Source organism: Mytilus trossulus, chromosome 2 (genome assembly GCF_036588685.1).
Source record: "Mytilus trossulus isolate FHL-02 chromosome 2, PNRI_Mtr1.1.1.hap1, whole genome shotgun sequence".
Classification (NCBI taxonomy): domain Eukaryota; kingdom Metazoa; phylum Mollusca; class Bivalvia; order Mytilida; family Mytilidae; genus Mytilus; species Mytilus trossulus.
The window spans coordinates 64,386,162-64,407,899 of NC_086374.1; the positions used below are offsets into that span (position 1 = coordinate 64,386,162).

At 30.2% G+C, this 21,738-nt stretch overlaps 1 protein-coding gene across 1 annotated transcript in view; it reads left to right on the forward strand.

The window, feature by feature from the left end:
* Positions 1-10,641: 10,641 nt before the first annotated feature.
* Positions 10,642-21,738, forward strand: part of LOC134707773 (polycystin-1-like protein 1) — a 195,324-nt gene continuing 184,227 nt past the window's right edge. The window contains exons 1-3 of the mRNA XM_063567812.1: positions 10,642-10,730; positions 14,914-15,119; positions 17,693-17,908. Of these exons, the coding sequence (XP_063423882.1) occupies positions 15,104-15,119; positions 17,693-17,908 (232 nt within the window). The 5' untranslated portion in view covers positions 10,642-10,730; positions 14,914-15,103. The remainder of the gene's footprint in view (positions 10,731-14,913; positions 15,120-17,692; positions 17,909-21,738) is intronic.

Here is a 21,738-nt window from a genome sequence, read left to right on the forward strand (position 1 = left end):
GATAGCAGATTTTTATCTATTTTATGTGCATACCTCGATAATTCCTGCAACTTAGAAAATCACTTTTAAAAATACTCTAATAGATATCAAAATGATCTCCCCTTGACCACTGATCCTTTCCTCATGCATTTGAATTATTATTTTATGTTTCTTTAATCAATCTGTAATGTTTATGTCATGTTGTTATTAACGTTATTCTCTTAATGGGCCCTTTAATTTGGAAAATAAAAAAATAATGTATTGTATTTGTTTTTATGCCCCATTGTATGCCATTGTGTTTTTCCGTCTGTTGGTCTGTCTATCTATCCATTTGCCGTCTGTTTATCCGTCTTGCCAGCTTCAGGTTGAAGTTTTTGATCAAGTTAGTTTTTGATGAAGTTCGAAGTACACATTTTCCCTATGATATTATCCTTCTAATTGTAATGCTAAATAAAGAGTGGTTTGACCCCAATTTCAGGGTCCACTGAACATAGAAAATGATAGTGCAAGTGGAACATCCCTGCACTATGGACACATTCTTCTTCATGAATTGTTTTGTTATAAGCTAGACCTTTAGTTTTCTTAATTGAATTGTTTCATATGTTTCATTCAGGGGCCTTTTAGCAGCTGACAATACAGTATAGGGTTATTGTGTTGCCTTGACGGAATCAAAAAGCTAGACAAAGGTTTTGGCGTCAGGGGGGTCAACAGCGGCGTCAACAATATATTAGTAATTGTGGTTAGGTCTAGTTTATGGTAAACCACAAATGGTTACGGTTAATCATATTCAGTATGCAGTTGTATAAGCATTGGCACATCTCATTTCCATGGAGATTATTTTGCCCTGCCCCCTCAGTTATGGTCTTTTGACTTCGAAAGATGTTAAAGTATTGCTATTTTGATTTCAACATTTGCATAGTTAAAATTACAAAAAGGCGAGACATATCTCTGTGATAATAGTTTATTCATTGTTGAAGGCTGTACAGTTGCCTATACTAAATGATTGCTTACATTTATTTCATAAATGTAGTTGTCTCATTGGCAATCATACCATATGATCTCCTTTAGAATCTTTATAAAAAAAATTGAAGTGCAATTCCAATGTTATAATTAAGGAAAATTCAACTCTAATTGTACATAAATGTCAGCATATATCATGTGCATAGGATTCTATTCAACCTGAATGCTGCAAAATGCTTTTTCTTGGTATTTTCTTTTAAAAAGAAATACAAAAATAGATCAAACTCTACATGTATGACATGTAACTCACAGTAATAAGTATAATTATTTGTTCATTTGTATTTTGGTATACAAGATTTATATGATTGAACATGTTGAAATAGATGCTTACATAAAAGTTTGGGTTTTAATGAATGAAATAAAGCTAGATTTGAATCAAATATTCCAATCTACACATGAAGCCCTTTTATAATCCCAAGGTAATATTTAAACTACCATCATTTTAAAACTTATTAAAAGTCGAAATATGAGAATTCTTCAGAGGCATGGAATACGAGAAAATAATAGGAAAATTTAAATTGTAACTTAAGATCCCAATTTATTCGGTGGTATTATGAATGTAGCCTGTGTAATGAATATTTCATTGTATGCAAAATGTAATCTCTGTATGCGTCACCGCATGTTATGAATGAAATTTCATATTATTCTCAGGTGAAGCAATTTTGAACTTGTATTAAAAAATCTCCCCAACTTAATCAGAAAATATTATTGAATAATTAAGAAAAGTATTAATTTGAACTATTGAAAAATTTGTAAATATTCCATGTTCAGAACTGGTTGGGTAAAGATCTAAGTACCATTGCAGAAAAAATAGTCACATGTCCCATTCAGATGACAGATGTAAGTAATTTTACATTTTTTCTTTCAGTAAATTATATGTCTCATCAAGGCTAGGATTTGAAATTGAAGTTTAAAAAATGTAACATTGTTTTATATATACCATGTATACAATGATGATTAGTTTGGGTTACACATAAATGAGACCACAACCTAGCAAAAAAGCCTAATTGTTTTCAACAATTTCATATTGCCTAGAGTTTAAACATGTAAATTTTACATTAAACGTCTATTTTACCTCTTGGCTGGCGTAGGAGGGAAAATGATGATAATTCTTCTACCTTAAATCAGTTTAATGTTCGGAGTAATGTGTTTAATAAATGAGTGAATTTAATCATGTAGCTAATGCAAAGATGCTTCTAAGGGAGTATTTTAAGCATGATGGTTAAAGCATCCCATCAGTGTACACTCAATGTAGATACTCAACATCTAAAAATCATCATTTAGAAGAAGGATGTATCTGGGGGAGCAGATGAGCTTTCCATGCTAAAATTGGTTATTCTAACCTACTTGTACATTTTACATAGACCTTTATTGTTTCAGAGTAATGCTCCTCAAATTATCTAACCAGGTTATAAGTCATTTCGAGATTGACCATTATAATATGAGAATGTGAGTTCATTTAGAAGAAATACATTATTTCCTGCCCATGAATGTAGGTTGTTTGATTTTCTTTGTTGTGCCAATAGCCAGAGATGCATACATGTATATTCTAAAATATATTTAATGTCTCTGCAACAACCATTTTCACACTAGAAAGTTTTGCTTCTCCTTTCTGGAGCACATGATTTCACTCTCGGTTTCTAGTGGAATTCGTGTTGTTTCTTAATTACTGTTTATAACTGTTGATGTAAATGTCCTTTGGTTTTGAGAGTCTTTCTTTACGTCTTGGTTTCGATTGTTATTGCCTTGAATTGTCTCTTCGTCCATTAGTCCTGTTATTGACATAAGAACTCTACTGAAACGAAACAACAGAATTTCATGAAACTTTATAGTTTCTGAGAACCTATTATGTAGATGTGCATACCCACATGAAATTTTTTTGAATTGACTTTTATACGAGATGTGAGTCTTTGAACTTAGGAATCTAGTAAGATTTTGTTCATGGATGTTCTTTGAAAAGAAAATCTTTTATCGATCAAAATTTTCGGAAATGTTGAGTCATTGTCTTTCTGTATGTATACTCTAAATGGCATTGTGTTTCTTTATGCAGCTACTTTAACCAGTAGAGCTTTCGTGAAAAAGTACTTCTCAGGGGCGGATTTAGGCGGGGGCGTGGCGGGCGTGCGCCCCCCCCTAAAATTTGCAAAGCATGGGTTGACTTCAACATATTTGAGTATCAGAAGAGATCATTCGATCTTTTTTAACATTAAAAAAATATAAAACAGTCAGTTTATCAGATTCAACGTGATTACTAACCAAGTGACCTACGCTTTATTAAAGTTCTATAAATAATTTCAAAGGAAGGTGTCAAATGTGAGCCTCAGCTTCGTTTGATGACAAATATAATATGTTTTTACGTAGCAGTTAAAGTAAAAACAAATGTTGCATTGTATTTGCGGTTTTTATAATCAATTTGTTTGATAATCGAAGTTCCAAAACATCCCTTACCCACTTTCACAATTTCGTCATGACACGGTCAAGAAAACAGTCGGCAGGTGAGATTCTTTTATAATATCCGTAATGAAAGATAGAAATCTGTTTCTAGCAAAGGGTTAGTTTATTAATTGTATCTCTGTGTTTATATTTATTTCTCACTTGCAACCTAAATATTTAGCCGAATTCTGTACCGTATTACTGTATGCTGGGGATCCCAAGAAAATAAATATAACTGCGTAAATGCATCTCATTCTGATTTTAGTTGTTTGTGGCGAACACAGTTAAGTCTGGCACGACCTTCGAAAATCAAAAAAGTAAAAAATAGATAGTATGAAAGGACAATTAAAAATCGCTGGTAAAAGTAGAAGTTTTCATTTGAAAAATATATTGGTCAGGTGAGCAATTGTGATCTGTCTCGTCTCACTTTGCGTCCGTCTGTCCGCCCGTCTCTCTGTAGATTGTTGTCAGGTGTGGATTAAGGCGGCTTTAGCTTCAAACTTTAATTCCTTGCTAATTTTAACACACAATATTTCGAGATATCTACATTTCACCTCTTTAGAAGAATATTTCAATAATTTTACCTAAAAAAACCTCCAAAATTTTTTCGACTCGCACCGCTCGGCAAAAAATTAAAAATTTGCGCCCCCCCTAACTGGAAATCCTGGATCCGCCCCTGCTTCTGACAATGGCAAAAAAAAAGGGGGGAAAACTGGGATGAAAGAAAAGGTAGACAAATGTGGAAGTTGGAGAGTGTGAACTGATTCTGAAATAAAAAAAACCCTAAATCATTTAACAAATTGAAGGGCATGGAAAATAAAAAAAATAAACTATGATTCTATGTTGATTAAGGTCACATTAGGTCAACTTCAGCAATAAACTATGAAAGTTGATCAGATATTTTTCACTGAAATAAATCTTGCTCAGACCACTTAGTTAAAGTATATTTATACATTCATTGGTTCAATAGATTTTTCAACATTATGATTTCAAGTGACTTGTTTCACATGACTTATAAAATTCAACCACATGCATCTTTTCTATTTTTAAGAATATTTAAGGGCATGATTTTGAAAATAAAGTATTACTTATTTTTCTTTACATCATATAAAGAGAATTACATGATTAAATGATTTACAACAAAATAAATGTTATTCTGTTTTTTAACTAACTATTAATGAATTGGTGAATTATAATACTGTACTTTTACACTTGTATTTAATTTAGTAAATTAAATCTTGTATATAAACTTCAACTGTTTATCCATTAAAGTCTTCTCTGATCACAATTTCTTAGCTTAAGAAAGATCTTCTTATCTTCATAATGGACTTTTATTTTGAGAACCTACTCCTGCATGATATAATCATCTCTGCTCATGGTACTGTTTGAGAATTATGAGAATGCAACCTATTAATAAAGCAATTCAAACATTATAAGTTAACTTCTGATCATTTTGGAGCATTTATACCATTTGACACGACAGTAAACTTATAAAAATGTTCAATTGTCACGTTAAAGAACAATAAATAGAAATGTAGCCCTAACTGGCAATGTAACAACTCTACAATTATGTCCAATTATTATTGATCAGTCATTAAAACTTGATTTAACATGTTTTCAATGATTTGATGAAGAATAATGGCTAGATGTGGTTGTTACACTTTTTAAGTAGACATGTTATACTGATTGAATATCGTTGCTCAGGCCTGTTCCCTGGATTCGGATTCGTACAAAAGGAAGTGTAATTTATGTTTAACATTGTAATTTATTCTTCACTCATATAAAAATATATATTATAAATTGACTTGTCTTCTTTCAACAGAATGCTAAATTTTTGTGACCATTTTCATTATTGCAAATTAAATATAAGTTTTGGCCTAACTGCAATCATGTCTTTGCTTATTAGATAAACCATATAGATGGTGTTACATGTAACCTTATTAGATAAACCATATAGATGGTGTTACATGTAACCTTATTAGATAAACCATATAGATGGTGTTACATGTAACCTTATTAGATAAACCATATAGATGGTGTTACATGTAACCTTATTAGATAAACCATATAGATGGTGTTACATGTAACCTTATTAGATAAACCATATAGATGGTGTTACATGTAACCTTATTAGATAAACCATATAGATGGTGTTACATGTAACCTTATTAGATAAACCATATAGATGGTGTTACATGTAACCTTATTAGATAAACCATATAGATGGTGTTACATGTAACCATGTCAAACAGTTGCTTAAAAATGTTTCATTTTGCCATTTAAAGATTGGAGCAGTTAGTTGTCCAAAACAAAACAAAATAATGAAAAATAAACATTACTTAAAGGGAAAATTCACGATTTTTTACTTATGGTTTAAATATGTTCATTATGACATAATATATATATTCACAAAGTTTTATCGCTATATGTGCAGTAATAAAGGAGAAATTCAATATTTAACGAAAAAATATTAACTACTTCCTGTAGGTCGTGACGTTTCCTCCTGGTTTTTGCATGCCGGGATTTAAAATACAATCATTAAAAGTCTTGGTTTTTAATCATATTTTAACGTAATCGTAAGCGCGCCGATGACTTATGCTTTATCTAAATAACCATCCGATAATAAGAAGATAAAACGCACAGACGTTCAATTGTACAAATTCATGAGATAAATTTTCTATGTTAAACGTATATATTCGAATTATTTTTGTAGACAACACAAAAAGTTATAAATTTATTTTTAATTAATATATTTTCGGACTGATAAGGTGAACAAAGTAAAGTACAATAATCTTTAAAGACAATATGTTGGTGTACTCTTATTGACCTTTTACTATCTCTGCTATGACTTGGTTGATACGATGTGTGTATTCACGGTTCTGTGGCAATACTCGTAGATGGCTTGTTGAAAGGTAAATTGTTATTTGCACTTCGGTATTTAACCACGCCTCTCGGGCACACCTTGCCATGTTCGGATCAGTGAATTATAAGACAAAGGTAGCATTCAATACACATATTTAAAATATATATTCAAGTTGTTGACAAATAAAAATTGATCACCGTGGAATTATTTAATTATGTTTTGTGCTATTATTTATTTGAATTCAAATAAGTTAATTTACTAAGAAATACATAATTTTCGGTTAAAGACGGGAAACTTAAATCTTATGTCCGATTGAAATGATTTACACCTTGTGTCCTTGATTGATGTCTAATAAAAAGGAGAACTTAGAAATTATAAATAGCTTTACCAAAGTATTTTTATTTGTCTTTATTAGGCAAATAAATGAATGAGAACACTTAGATTTAGACTTTTTAAAAGCCACGTATAAATTAATAACTGGAACTCACTGAAGATAACTCTACCAAAGCGGAATATAATATGAACGAATAAAGAAAAAATATTTTTCTACTTGAGAAGTTTTAAAAAATTGACAGCAAATTTAAGGTCTTCTTGGAATGGAATCGAAAAATTACGAATGGATATTCTTTATCAAGTGTGAAAAACGTCAACCAAATTTAATCATAATCGGGGACGTCCTTATTAAAATAGTCTTCGTCTCACAACCTATAATACTTAATAACTATTTGACCAAAGATGTTTAAAAACAAAAGACAACAAATTTAATGTCATCTTTCCCTATTTTTGAATGTAATTATAAGTCTGTTCAACTGGCAAGAATACCCATAAAGCGGACAAATATCTGACAAGCAGTTTATTCTTTAAATTTGCTGTCATTGAATATCAAGAAAGAAAATAAATTCCGAAAATGATTTGAAACTTTAATACTCAATAGCTTTCCTAGAAAATATTCACATCCCTCGGGGATTATTAGTGTACGTCCAGTTGCATATGTCGGAACAATTGTGGTGAGGACGAATTTCTTTCTTTTTTCGAGAACAATCTAATTGATGTATTAATCTGTGATTTTACTATGTTCATAACTTCGATGAACCAAAGCAAGTTATAGATCGACCTGTATTTTAATAAATCAAATTGGTCCTCTTCTTCTTCTTCTTTTGGTATACAATAGTCTATCGAATTGGATGATTACTTACTGTTGGATTTAAAATAGACTAGTCTAATTACAACACTTTTACCCCAATTTGCACAAAATGTATGTTTCTTTCTTATGTTCAATGTATACATGTATATATTTTAAATTGCGCTGTAGTTCCGTAACTTTCTATCCGGGCGTATAAACGAATCGTCGACAAGTACGCACATTTTTTTAATCAACATTTCTGGAATGATCCAACTATGTCCTTTACTATTGACAACGAGTAAATATTACATTTTCCCAGAGACATATAATACAATTATATGTCTCTGATTTTCCCAAATTAACCCTTGGAAAAAATACGTATATTTGTATATATATCTTCAATTTTTTTTGTTTTTTTTTTTGTATCATTTTTTTTTTATAAATAATATTCTTTACACCAGAAATTTTATTTATAAACAAGTGTATGAGTTAAGTAATGACTAGTATATTATATCACTTTCGGACACGCAAGACAGAGATGTATATTATACATGCACCTGATAGTTCAAAATGGAAAGTTATAAGTTATCGGCCGTGTACACTGATCAATACCTACAGAAGTGAAACGATGCATGAACTTGCAAGCCCGACAGGAAATCGCTTGAATACCTGGACGTGTCACCTTACAACCCTCACAATACCTTTGGGAGTAATACCTTAAGCCATGCGGGTGATTAGTGGAGCGAAGATCCTAATTTATTTGAATAAAGTATATTACTTTAAAGAATTATGAACGAATTAGATTTTCGAAAACAATTTTCACGGAACACTTATTTATGATTTGAACTTTAACTTTTTAACTAATTCCAATATTAACTGTTTAAAAATAACAGACTATATGGTTATTAAAAAATAAGAACATTTTCCGTATCAAGTTAGTTGGTCAGATAAAACAACCGTACGATTGACAAGATATCGACACGTAATTAAGACTACATCGGTTCCTGTAGTTTTGTTTCTTTGTGGTTTATAGACATATCTTGATTTTTATTTGGACAAGATAACAAAATGGCGGAAGGCAGAGAACTGATACTCAAAATTTAAAATCGATGGTGATCTCTTATCTAGCGGAATAAAACTTTAATATTTATAAATTTGAGCATTTTTATACAGAATGGACATAATATCAATTTTTGATTTTTTTGCGAAGTTTCCCTTTAATATCAAAATTTGTTTTGTTTTACAATTTGTATTGTATTTTACATACATATATGGACATACATAATATATTACTACATGATACTTTTAAAAAGAGATTGGAAATTAATTTTATATCTTTTTGGAAAGATTAGAACTTGTTCTAAATCTTTACTTAGGCACCACCCTCCCTAATTTAATTAGTTTACGTTGAAAAATAAAATTGAAAATGCCCTGTGTTGAAAAATACATTAAAATTTGATCAAAAGGCACTCTAAAACTTTTAATTTTCAATGCCATATAACCTCTGTTTCAACTTACAAAATGCCCCAAATCAACATTTTTAGATTATTTTTGTTGGCACTTTAAAGCTTTTAGCTGTTGGTCTAAATTTATGTCTTACAAGGATATTTGGTAACATTTACTAGAAGAATTTTTGCATTTTTTTGTTTTTTTGAAACATGTTCAGAAGTTGCAACATAATTTTGATTAGATATAAACTGCAGTTTAAATAAAATTGTGCAAATTTAGAGACCCATATTATTTAATTTGAGCACCTTTATCCTCATACTGGAAAAGCAAGTTTCCTTCTAAAGACCTGCTGTAAATGCAATTTTCAGCAATTATAGTGTTTTATAAATGTTCATTTTTCCCCACCATACCTTTATATGAAATAATTCAAACTACTGTTCTAATCTTTCCATGAGTGATATCCATCACTTTGATTAAGGACAAATTGCAGTCCAAATTTAAAATTAATTGTTTATGAAAGAAAAGGGAAGATATTTAAAGCTATTTTACACCTTTTTTTTTAACGAAAAATTGTAACCAGATTTAAAAATGAAATGTTTATGAAATACATTACAAAACCTATTAAAACAAAATTTGTTGATTGTTGTTTTGATTTGTGTTACAATATTATTCTGTTTAGCCTCCTTAATTTCTTTTCTGATGGTTGAACTATGACCGTTTTCAATTCAACTACAATCTTTAATAGAATTGTGATATTGTATTTGTAATTTTTGTGTGCAAATGAATGAAAATCTTATCCATTTATCTAGATCATTGGATCAAATTGTCAAGAAAGAGAATCTGTTGTATGACAAATTGGTAAAATGGGATTTAAATTTGTTTTTACAACAAACTATTTATACTAAAGTTTATTTGCTGAACTGGAAAAATGGGCATACTGTACTATGTTGTCAAATGCAATCATATTATAGATGTCATGGTACTTCCTTTGTATATAAATTTCAAGTTTGAATTGGTTTAGCTTTTGCTCTTTGGAGATTTAATTTCGATACAAAAGTACAAATGAAAATTGTTTTAAATATGTTGAGACTATAACAAAAAAGTAATATGTACTATCCATGTTGTAAATAGTGTGTGAAAAAATCCCATAAAAGATTTCATGATAGCATTTTTGGCTCTTTACAGAATTTTAAAGTGATTTCTAAATACTATTTGCTCATATGTCAGTCATCATTTGGGTCAATCATTGCAGGCTGATCGTCTATTGTTGTCAAATTGAAAACAAATATCTACTCTTCTGAAATCACAGGATCTTTTTCACCTAAAAATTTAAAACTTCCACAAAATCATACTCATGCATATTTTATTTTCTCATCTTAAAGATTTTTAGCTTTGAATATCTCTATGCTACAGTACAAATTTGTATCACCAAACCTCTTATTTGAATTTAGTCAAACTTTTATATGTATTGTAATGCCAATGATTGTATACTTTTTTTTTTTACTCCTAAATTACTTTTTTTGGCCATTGCTTTATGTGAAGGCAGGGGATATCATTTTGTAAGCTTTGCTAGCTGAGTACCTCAACACTACTGTACTGTACTTCAATGTTGTGACCATCAATAAGCTGGTTTGCTGAATAGTTAATTTTCTAATCAAATTTAGAACAGACATAGTTTTATCAAATCTGTTTCAATGTTATGTGCTGACAACAGTTGCTGTATTACATTTTAAGTTCTATATGTAATGTTATTTTCATCCTCTTTTCCAGATATTTGTATCTTGCTTCCAATATAGAAGAACCATGCTTCTGTGTGAATAAAAGTTTAGAGTATTGGACTCTGGTAGAAGACTCTTACTGCAGGTAAAACTGGAAGACATTAAAATATTTCTGACTTTTCTTGCGGAGACATTTCCCTTATATACAGCATCATCTCATCATTTTACAATGTCATATTCTGTATTTAAATGTGATAGACATTTCATTACAATTGGTAACAGTTACAGAATACATGCATCATGTGCATGTGGCCACTTTTTTATAATCTATAATTAGAATATGACCTTAGGATGCCTTGATGGCAATGGTATTGACTTATGGTACAACCTTATGAAACATGAATGAAAATCCTATATATTTTAATGGTCTAATAACATGTAACTGTTTCATCAAAGCATTGTTTTTCTTTACAAAATGTTGCCTCTGTTGTGGCAGAGTTGCCTATTTTGTTCATCTACTTTATATCACTAGACAGTAAACTCTGAGGTTGGGAATTCCAAACGTGCATATGGCAGGTTGTGTTCCACTCCACTTGGATTGTCAGTTTCCCAAATGAAGATAAGATTCTTTCTTTGCACTAAGGCTTCCTTTACCAAAAAAACAAACCCCAACGTACAGTTTAGTTCTCAATTCACCTTCATTGTCTATTTCTGAAGGCAAACAAAGGTATGAAGCAGATTAGTACCTTCATCCAATCTTCATGCCCAGTGAAACAAAGAATTTTGATGTTCTCATTCCAGCTGAGTTATAGAACTTTGTTCAGGAAATGATGTTTGTTTTTTCTTCCATAATTTAGTACAAGACAAAAAAAATGTTGGGAATTATTTGAATGTTATTTAAATGTTAATGATGTTCCCATTATTTACATATTTCCCTTCACTTTATAGGATTCTCACTTTTACTTCTTCTGATCGTGTGTTACATGTATATAACCAAAAATCTAATTTCACTTTTTCAGATTATATGCAATAACTTATTTGCTTTCAACCTTAATTGATATGAAATATTAACATGATGAAAGAATTGATGAAAAATTAAGTACCCTTTACAATTAATTTTATAAAGGTATTCATCATGTTCATAATTTTATGTCTATTTCATTTACTAGCTCACTAATGTAAGAAAACATGGAAACTCCCAGTCTTGGGGCAGAAGTCGTTCTTGAAATTGAAGTAGATAAATCCTATATCATTTGATTCCTTATTCATTTTACCTTTAAAATCTATTTTTTTCCCCACATATTAATAGGACTATGTATATACGTATTACTCGTTGATATTTGACAAGAATTTCTAGTCTGCATTAGACCAAAGAGGTTACCTAACATAGAAGACCTTTACAAAAGTGATTGTTTTTATACTCAGTACAGATGTGATTTTTTGGTTTTGGTCAGTTTCAGACATAAATCTGTTCTTTTTAAAGATACAAATGCTAACAATCTGCCTTATGTAGATGGCCAGCAATCAAATCTGAATTGAAATCTTCTGTTATCAATTTTTCTTTATTTTGCCTCAAAATATTTTGTCTTTCTTACAGAGCCTCATGCAGTTACTGATAAACCCAATTGACACTGATCTTTTAAATATTCATGCATTTTTCATCTAAATTATCATCCAGATTTCTTTATCTGACGTAAATGACATAAATGCACTTCTCAGTGACAGCTTAAATGCTATTCAACTTGAAAAATTGCACAACAATCAAAGTGCGAAATTCCTTTTAGTGAAATCATACGACAATAGGTAATTCTATTTAAATTTTCTAAAGATGGCAAAGAAGGTAAAAAAAAGAATCGTTTATATTTTGATTAATACACCTTCTCATTTATAGGATTTATGTACCAGTATCCACAGTTTAAAATTAATAAAATATTTCAGAGCAAAAATGTCTAGATTTATTTGTTGCATAATTGTTAAAGTTGCTGTAGGGGTTCATATGACATTTAGAAATGATTCAGATATAGTGCTGACTCTGCAAATATTTCTCTTACTCCAATGAAAATAGTCTCAAACTGAACATGGCAAAATGAGGAATTAAATCTTGTTGAATTTAATAATCCAGACGTTTTCAGTAGAAAATGATTGTATTGCTTATTGAATGGAAGACCTGTGTTGGCATAAGACATTTTATTTAGTTTGGATGGTTTTGTGGTATGGATAGGTTTCTTTTATGGCATTGATTTTCCTGAGGTTAATTAATGACTTAAACTGAGATTAAGTTAGAATATCAACCCTGAATGTTATAAATTTAGATTAAATTCATGTTTTATGGTGCAAAACTAAGGTTTATCAGTACACTTTGTGATTTTTGCCCTGATCAAAAAGAGATTAAGGGAGAGAAAAATGGGAGATAAAAGGAAGATTTTCAGAATACAATGATATAGATTATATGAAGCATACACTTCTGCAGTACTAATAGTTATCATGATCAGACATGTTCAAGTCAATTTTACATTTGCTTCAATTAAATTTGTTTGTAGATTTCATTGTATTTTATTTATCTCTTAGTGAGAGTAATATTGTTTGGTTTTATTTAACAAAATTATGAACATTTTTGAAGAAAGGCTGCTTTTACTTTAATGATAGTAGAATTATATCAAGATTAGTTCACAAAAAAACATTCAGTGAAATGCTTAAAATGTTGCCTGAAAGTTTATTCAACAGTTAGAGCATATTCCATTTAGAAAGGTGCATACGGAAGGCAAATTTCAATATATTCATAATTTGTATTAAGTGTTTGTCGTCACTTGTTTGTCTTCACATTCAATTGTATGAAAAAAATGTTATTATAGTCTACTTTTCATGTATAAGCAAGTTGCTAAGTTTTGCATTTCTAAACTTGAAATTACCCTTTTAAGTCTATTACAAAGCAGGGTATACATTCTTAGCGTATTATCATGTAAGTATTGTTAGTGTCTTAAACAGATATTTGACGCTGTTTGTTTCACATCCATGAATTATCAATTAATACTTAATGATTTTTATGTACCAGTCATGATTTCTTGGGTGTAAAATTTCATACTGATCTATCTTGTTAACATTTGAGTTACACTAAAGGATTGTAATTCTTATAGAAATAAGAGATGAGTTTTCTAGGAAAGATTCCTATTTGTGTTGTTTGCTCCATTAAGTCTCTCATTTAAAAATAATTGTTCATTTGAGAATATAGCACTTGAGATTTTTACAACAAACATTAACAAGTTACAAACTCATTTAGATTTTATGATACTATGCAAAATTGAATGGATGCTTATGTTTTATTATAATGACTAGTGTAAATCATTAGCAAATTAGAACTGTACTAATTATACATGTATAATGGTTGTAAAATTGTAAGACCTTTTGTGAATAAAAGGTACAAACCAGTTATGTCAAAATGACTACACAAATGTTGAAACCCAAATGGACAATTATAACATATAGAATTGGACACAAATCAAAAGCAAGGAGACAACTGAAGTGAAAAACAAATCAACAAATATTAAAAAAAGAGACCTTTATAACTAAAGCTTCTGGAAATTCCATGTTCTATAAAAAGAGGTGTTTAGAATTGTAAGTGTATCCTGCTTTTCATGTTGCTGTTTTACCCAGAAGTCAAAGCTGGTAATAGTTTTAATTCTGCAATGATCAAAATTAGTACAAGAAGAATTTAAAACATTAAGGGAATTTATGGTGATTTTTTTGGTCCTTTTTCTCAGTTCCTATAAGCAATTTATAAAATTTAGGTGTGTTGAATGATTTTAAAGTGTAAATGTTGGTCTTACAGAGTTTATCTTACATTGACCTCATTTACATGGATCATTAATAATGTTTAGTTTACTTGATACTTGGAAGTAAAAACCTCCAAAATTATTAATACAAATGGTGAGAAACCAACAAACTTTAACTTGACATTCTGCAGACGTTGGTTAGGAACTTCTATTGTAAGGTCATTCTATTATGTTGTTGTTACTCTTATATCTCAATTTGGTGACTGCAATGCAATTACACAGCTTATAACTTTTGGTTTCCTTCACAATATTTTGGTGTCTTGAACAGGATTAGTTCAGAAGGCATGATGGCAATTCAGTTTGTGCACTCTTTTTACACTCTATTATTCTGGAAGAATAAAAACACTGTTAGATTTGATTATGATCAATTCAAGGTAAAAATATAAAATATAAACAAGAATATGAAAATTGATGTATACCTTATTACAAATTATCTTATAAAATAAGGATGGTGGTAGTTATCTGTTAAACTATTGTGATTCAATGGATTTTTTTCAGTTGGAATAGTAGTACAGATGATGAAAACAGTGGTCAGATCTTCCTACCATTTGGTCACTCTGAGGACTATTGGTCAGTTTACCTAACTAATGGACCTTACATAGATAGTGTGACATTGAAGTTTGAACAGAAATGGATAGTGGTCAAAACTGATGTTGTACTAGAAGTTTCAATAGCTATATCAAAGCTGATGACCATTTCAGATGGTATGTTTTGTACATATGAAATAGTTGTTTAGGTAACAGTGAGTATACTATTTTTTTGGTTGTTTCATAGTAATGCCAACTTTAGCATATTTTGAAAGAAGTGTGATTTACATGATTAAACCTCACAAATATTCTGGTGTACTCGAGACAAATTAGTAAACATCTATGCAGAAAACACTAGTATCACTGATCTTTTTATCCTGGCATATTTAATGAAATGGAAAGTGGTGCATAACTGAAAATATAATGCATTCATTAATTAGTCTTGTGTTTTTGTAAATTCTAATTTTTTTTTATCAAACAATTTTTATAGGACTGCAAAATAATGTTTGCATTGTATAATGCTATCATATTGTCGTTATTGTCATCTGCCTCGTTGTCCCAAGACACATTTATTTTCCAGACAATAACTTTAGTTGTAGTAAATGGATCTCTATAAATTTTTACCAGAGGGAAAGTAATTCAAAAACATTAAACATACAATGTTGGATTTGTTTGGAATTACCTCCCTTACAATCATTGTAAATTATGTATAAATAAATGTCAGGTTTTGGACTAATTGCAAAATAAAAGGGGGTGGACATAGTTTTCATTTTTTCCCCTCCAAATTTCTCAAATTCCAAATTTTTGAAAAGTTTGAAAAGGAAATCTTTAAAAACTTTGATCACAATCCAAATTCAAGCTGTATCAAGCTTGAATGATTTGTCCATATTTGCCCCAATTGTTCTGGGTTCGACTTCTGCAGTTGTATAAAGCTCTGCATTGCGGAGCACCTGGTTTTGTATGTTGAACTTCTAACTACAAATCTTAGAATACTAGTAACATTAGGATAGGTCACATGTGTCAAAGTTGATTATTTGAAGAATTTGGCTCTTCTTTTTATATCCCTTTTGGTCATCTTGCTCTTTAAGTTTTTACTTGTATATTTTTAAATACATTCCTGGAGTCGATTTTCACAAAAAAACTTGTCTTAAGTCATGAACAAATCAGTATACTTACAATCAATCTTAGTCGTATTTTATTTTGTGAAATAGACTCCTGGTCTTTAAATGTTATGAAGTTAAATCCAGAAAAGCACAATGCACAACATTTATATTAAAGAGTTATTTATATTGGCAACATTTTTTAAAACTGTAATGTAAACTAGGGGACTAGAATCTGTCCCTTTCTCCATCACATCAATCTAAGAGTATACTTACAGTTGTTAGTTTTATTGAAAGTCTTGGGAAGGAAAAAGATTTTGTTACTTTTTTAAAGCAAGACATATGATTATTAATTATTTATGTGTGTGTTTCGACTAGTTTTGGTCAATATTAGTTGAGCTTTGGACAGAACGGGAGAATGAATCATTCGACCAATAATCCTATTAGATTTGGACACAATTCATCAGGCTTTGTCAGATTGGATGAAAACTTGATGAAGAGGGGAAATTACAGAGGTATTGAATTAGTCTCGAGTGCTTGGATGGTTGAGAATTCTTTTATGTTATTATGTGCTTACAAGTTTTTGTATCTTATAGGAAGATGATATTGTAGAATTCCTATTCATTTTTGTTCAATCTTGATGAATTGACTGGGATGATAAACACTTAATAATCACCATTATACTGGTTTTAATTCTGGGATTGAGGGTGTCCCAGTGGGGACAATACTGTAAACCAACTAATTTTCGCGGATCCTATATTTCGCGTTATGTCCTTTCATACCAATTTTGCGGCGATTAAATTTCGCGATTTTCAAATTTACTTGATGTAATCCAATGAGGTAGTATCCAAGTTTAACAAGTTTGCGACGATTTATATTCGCGTTGTTTTTCTACTCGCGAATTTCGCGAAAATAAATTGCTCGCGAAAATTTGTTGGTTTACAGTAGTCATCATGGTGGTTTTGGCAATATAGACTATTTCTTTTGTTTTGAATGATTGCTAAGCCAGGCTACAAGTTTGAAAGATAGATGATTTATATTTTTTTTAAGGTAAAAAAAGTATATGCTGAAACATAACCATTGTATTTTGTAATTTTTACAATAAAAGTATGTACCGATACACTTAAAATTATTTATGTTTTTGAGGCAAATGTTTGAAATTTGGATTAATATTAGGAAGCACTGAAATCATGTGAATTTAGATAAATTGCTTCAATAACAATTAACATTTTAATAGAGGAAAGAAATAACCCATGACTTTTGAAAAGATACACCAACATGAAAATTATTTGTTTTACTAAATTTAACATGTTTTTACGTAGATTTTCCAGTTCAGGGACTCTAGCTTTAAAATTACTGCTTCCCTTACAGCAAGTATTAGTTTTTTTCTACCAAAAGGCAATGTTATTCGTTACACTTGGTAAGGCTGAATATATTTTTACTGTTTATCTTATTAATTTACATAAAGACATTGTCTCTACCTCATTATCTATACACTCCTGGTCATATTAGATACTTAATACATACACACTCTGGTGTCACCAAAGTGATGATGAAATTTGCTTCTTTTAAGACAGTATATTTGTAACAATGATGTATACAATGGTACAAAATAGTGAAAAGTTTTAACTGTAATTGATTTTGATTCAGAAATCAGAGACGAAGTGGGACCAGTGAACATCATTATTCAGGAAGACTCCAGGTTGTCTTACAGAAACTATTTGACCAATCAGATGACGGCTGAAACCTGCAGTAATTTTTCAAAAGAGGGAAACAAGAACCAAACCTACACCATAAATCCAGTACAGGAAACAGCTAATTTCACTATTCCGTATGCATTTTCTGAAGTTGGAGAACAATCTGTTGGTAAGAATGTTGTATAGTTTATTGAAAAAAAAAAAAAAAAACATCTTTTAAATTTCATGCATCCAAATATAGAAAAGTGATGAATGACTTTAAATTCACATTCCAGATTAACATGTCACATTATACCCATACTACTTTGGTAATAGCTAATAAGTTAAAAATTCAAAGAATTTGGTTTTATATTTATGTCAGGAAGTCTGGATGGAAATATTTTCTAATGGTTTACCAAATAATGGCTAAGTTTTCTGACTTCACTAACCAAAAGACATTAAATTAATTGATTTTTCCATGATTTTATTGAATCATGGACTGGATACAGGTATGTGTAGATTAATCAACTTGAAAGAAATTATTTCTTAATGAGGCTCACGGGTACTAAAAATTCAGCAAAAATTTGAACATTTAAGAGAGAACTGTATTGTATTTGAAGCTTTAAGGACGTCCATCGGTAGTTTTACTGTCACAAATTTAGTTTACCTGGCTATGCGGAGCGGATACAGGTAAACATGTATTTGCGATAGTAAAACTACCAATGGACGTCCGCAAAGCTTCAAATACAATACAGTTATCTCTATTCTAATGCAAAACAAGTTCATAATTAAATTTCAATCAATATTTCAGTGTAAAATCTTCATCAAAGAAAATTCCGCGAAAACATGTCATCTTCTTTGGTCCCTACACTAGGTGACGTCTTAGTTATGCTTCAGGCGTTAAACATAAACACCAGGCGTTATCTAGCTTCTGTGCCGCTTCAAAATGTAATAAAATTTGATAAAAAGAAGATTTTTAGGCGCAACAAGTGAGTTTTTTGTTTATTATTGTAGAAATAACATGTCAATACATTCCGAAATTCAAAATGTCGGCTTGCTTAGTTACAGACAAAGAGATAGAGAATTTTACGCTTGCTGTCATCCAATCAGAACAATTGTTACAAAATAATTGTATTAGAATTTGTTGTTCATAACAAATTTTATTTATTACACTATAAGTTGTTACTTTATGATATGGTACACAAATCACAGAAAAAATCAATTAGTGTTTACAGGTCCCAGATTACTTTTAAAATATGTATATCACTGAACAACCTGCAAATTATCTCTATTTGGTGAAAATATGCCATATTTTGGCATTAAAATTGAAATATCTTTTTGAACTCATAGGTGACCTATATTTTTTATTATTATTTTTAAATAAGCTACACTTGAACTAAACTATTGTAAAATTAAGGTGATTTCTGTAATTTTATTATTTTTATTTTGATATTACCGTTTTTTCTCCTATTATTTCAACAGAAAACAGGATCTTCACAAAAATACATGCTTCTTTGAAGGCAGATTGTGAGTGGGTTAAATGAACACTGACCCCATATTTTTATTTTATTTTTCTATTGTGTATAGGATAAAGTTTATTCATAGAAAAAAAATAGGGAAATCCTATATTAAAAACAAAAGATTATTTATACCCGTGAGCCCCCTTAATCTGAGTTTTATTGTAGTACTTTGCTATCAGTAAACAAGATAAGAAAACAATGTGTCACACAAACCAAACTCATAGGGGGTAGATGGTGGTGCCCTGTCGAATTTGCACAAATAATTAACATTAAAACCTTAAAATTCCTGAAGAAAAAAAGCTTTCTTTCCCAGATCCTGAAAATTAATTCCTGAGTCTTCATGGTCTTAATAATAGTTAATCCTAATATATGATTAAAACAATGACATTTTTATATTAATTTGATGGTGATATTGTTGAAAGAGATTATTTTTTTTGAAGTAAATAAGGTTAAATGAAAGATTTTAAGAAGTGATTAGGTATGACATTTTTATAGGAGAAATTGATGGGAGATAGAGTGTGATGAAAAGAAATTAAAGACCAGTATTATCAAAGATAAAATAAAAAAAAGAACTGTTAAAAAAATATCCATAAAAGGGGAATATTTTGTTCAAAATTTGTCAGTCTCCCGAAGTGGTGTATTGAGCCATGAATTACGCAGATGAAATGTTGACTGCTATGGCTTTTGGCGATAAATATACATTTGCTTGTTCAACATCATGTAGTTAGTTCCCAGAGGGCCCAGTAATTAAATTTTTCTCAGTATTAGTGAAGAACTGCTAAAGGGAAAGTCATCTGTCAGGCACGCTACAGATTGACAATTTAAAGTGTACTCCTATTGCAACTTTTATCTCCTTATTAAATTAGATTTATTGATATCAGGTTTTAGGTACAGAAAATTAGATTAGAAAGCATAGTTGCATAAAGATAATGAATTTGTTATTTAGTCTCTTTTTAGATGTATATCCTATGAATAGATAACACGACTTTAAATGACTTGAATATGGTGATACTTCAGATCACTAACTTTATTTTGATAATAGCCTAAAACTATACTATGAAGACATATTTTATATAGGTTTTATATAGCAGCTTAGTGTAATTGTTCAAATTTGGTCCCCTTATGTGCAAATGAGTCAATTTTTGTGATTTTTCATCCTGTAATATCTTGACCAGCAAAACAAAGGGATGGTGATAGCTGTAGTCTTTATAGACATTGGACCTAAATAGTGAACACATGCATTTCAGAAGTGCTAAGCTCTGAGTAAAAATGTTTTAAATAATGCCAATTAAACCCCAATTTTATTGATTTTTGGCTCTTTCTGGACCTGCAACCAAAAATATTCATTTTGGAATCATATTTGAATAATCAAAATATTTATTTATTATATTCTTACCAGTTTTGGTTGTTTTTGGTATTACTAGACCTCCGTCCTGATAGAGTTGGACCAAGTTTCCCAGAAACAAAATTGTTGGAACAGTAAGCATCTTGTTACTATCAGATTCTAGACATTTTCAAATTACACACACTTAATTTGGTTGTGCAATTTTCCTTTTGATTTTTAAAAGTTTCACTACCTTTATATTTTAGACATTTTTATATCCCCAAGGGATATTCTGCGAGTTTTCTGCATCCATTGTACTAACTTTTGATAAAAAGCTTTCTACAAAATTTCATTTCGTTCTTGTAACAATTTCAATATGCATATATAGGAAACATGTGCATCATGTCCTTGTGGTGCAGCTGTTTATTATGTATGAATGTGTCTCAATGGCTGAATGTCTGAGTAGTCATTATCTTGTATCAGCATGGATGCTTTATTGCATACTTTGTGTGCAGTAATCTGTGCCCATAATATGAAGTTGTTTCCTTATAAAGATCCCTTGTTCTTTACTGTCAAAAAAAACCCTATCTACACACTAATCTGAAGGCAGAAACCACTCAAACAGGGACATTGTACATTAAGAAATTTCTCAAACTTGATTTTTAAGATAGATACTGAGGAGATGAGACAGAATTTGCAATCTCTTATTGAAAAAGTTTCTTATTCAGTAGAATTTCCACCAAAGACCAAAAAGACAATGATGTTTACAACTTGTACATGTCAGTGAACAGTTAACTATAAAGGGCCTTTGTGAAATATTTCAAAAGAGAAAACAACAGCCTGATTTAAGCTTACAGATTTGAATTATTTACAAAAAAAATCAACTATCCCCCAATAACAAAGTTCTAAATATAGTAACACTTGTCTATCTGTGTATTTTCTTTTGTATGCTTGCAAGTACAAAAATATATGTAGGTACTTATGTATTTGTGCCCATGCACAATAAAAAGTACAACTTTAATCTAAAATTATCCAAGTTTGTATAAACAAGTATTTTTAGGAGTAGAACATCAAGGTCATATTTTATAGAATCAAGGTCAACTGATTATAAAACTTATGGTATTGTGCACTATTTGCACTTTGTATACAAGTGCTCCTATTTCAGTAAGAAGGAAA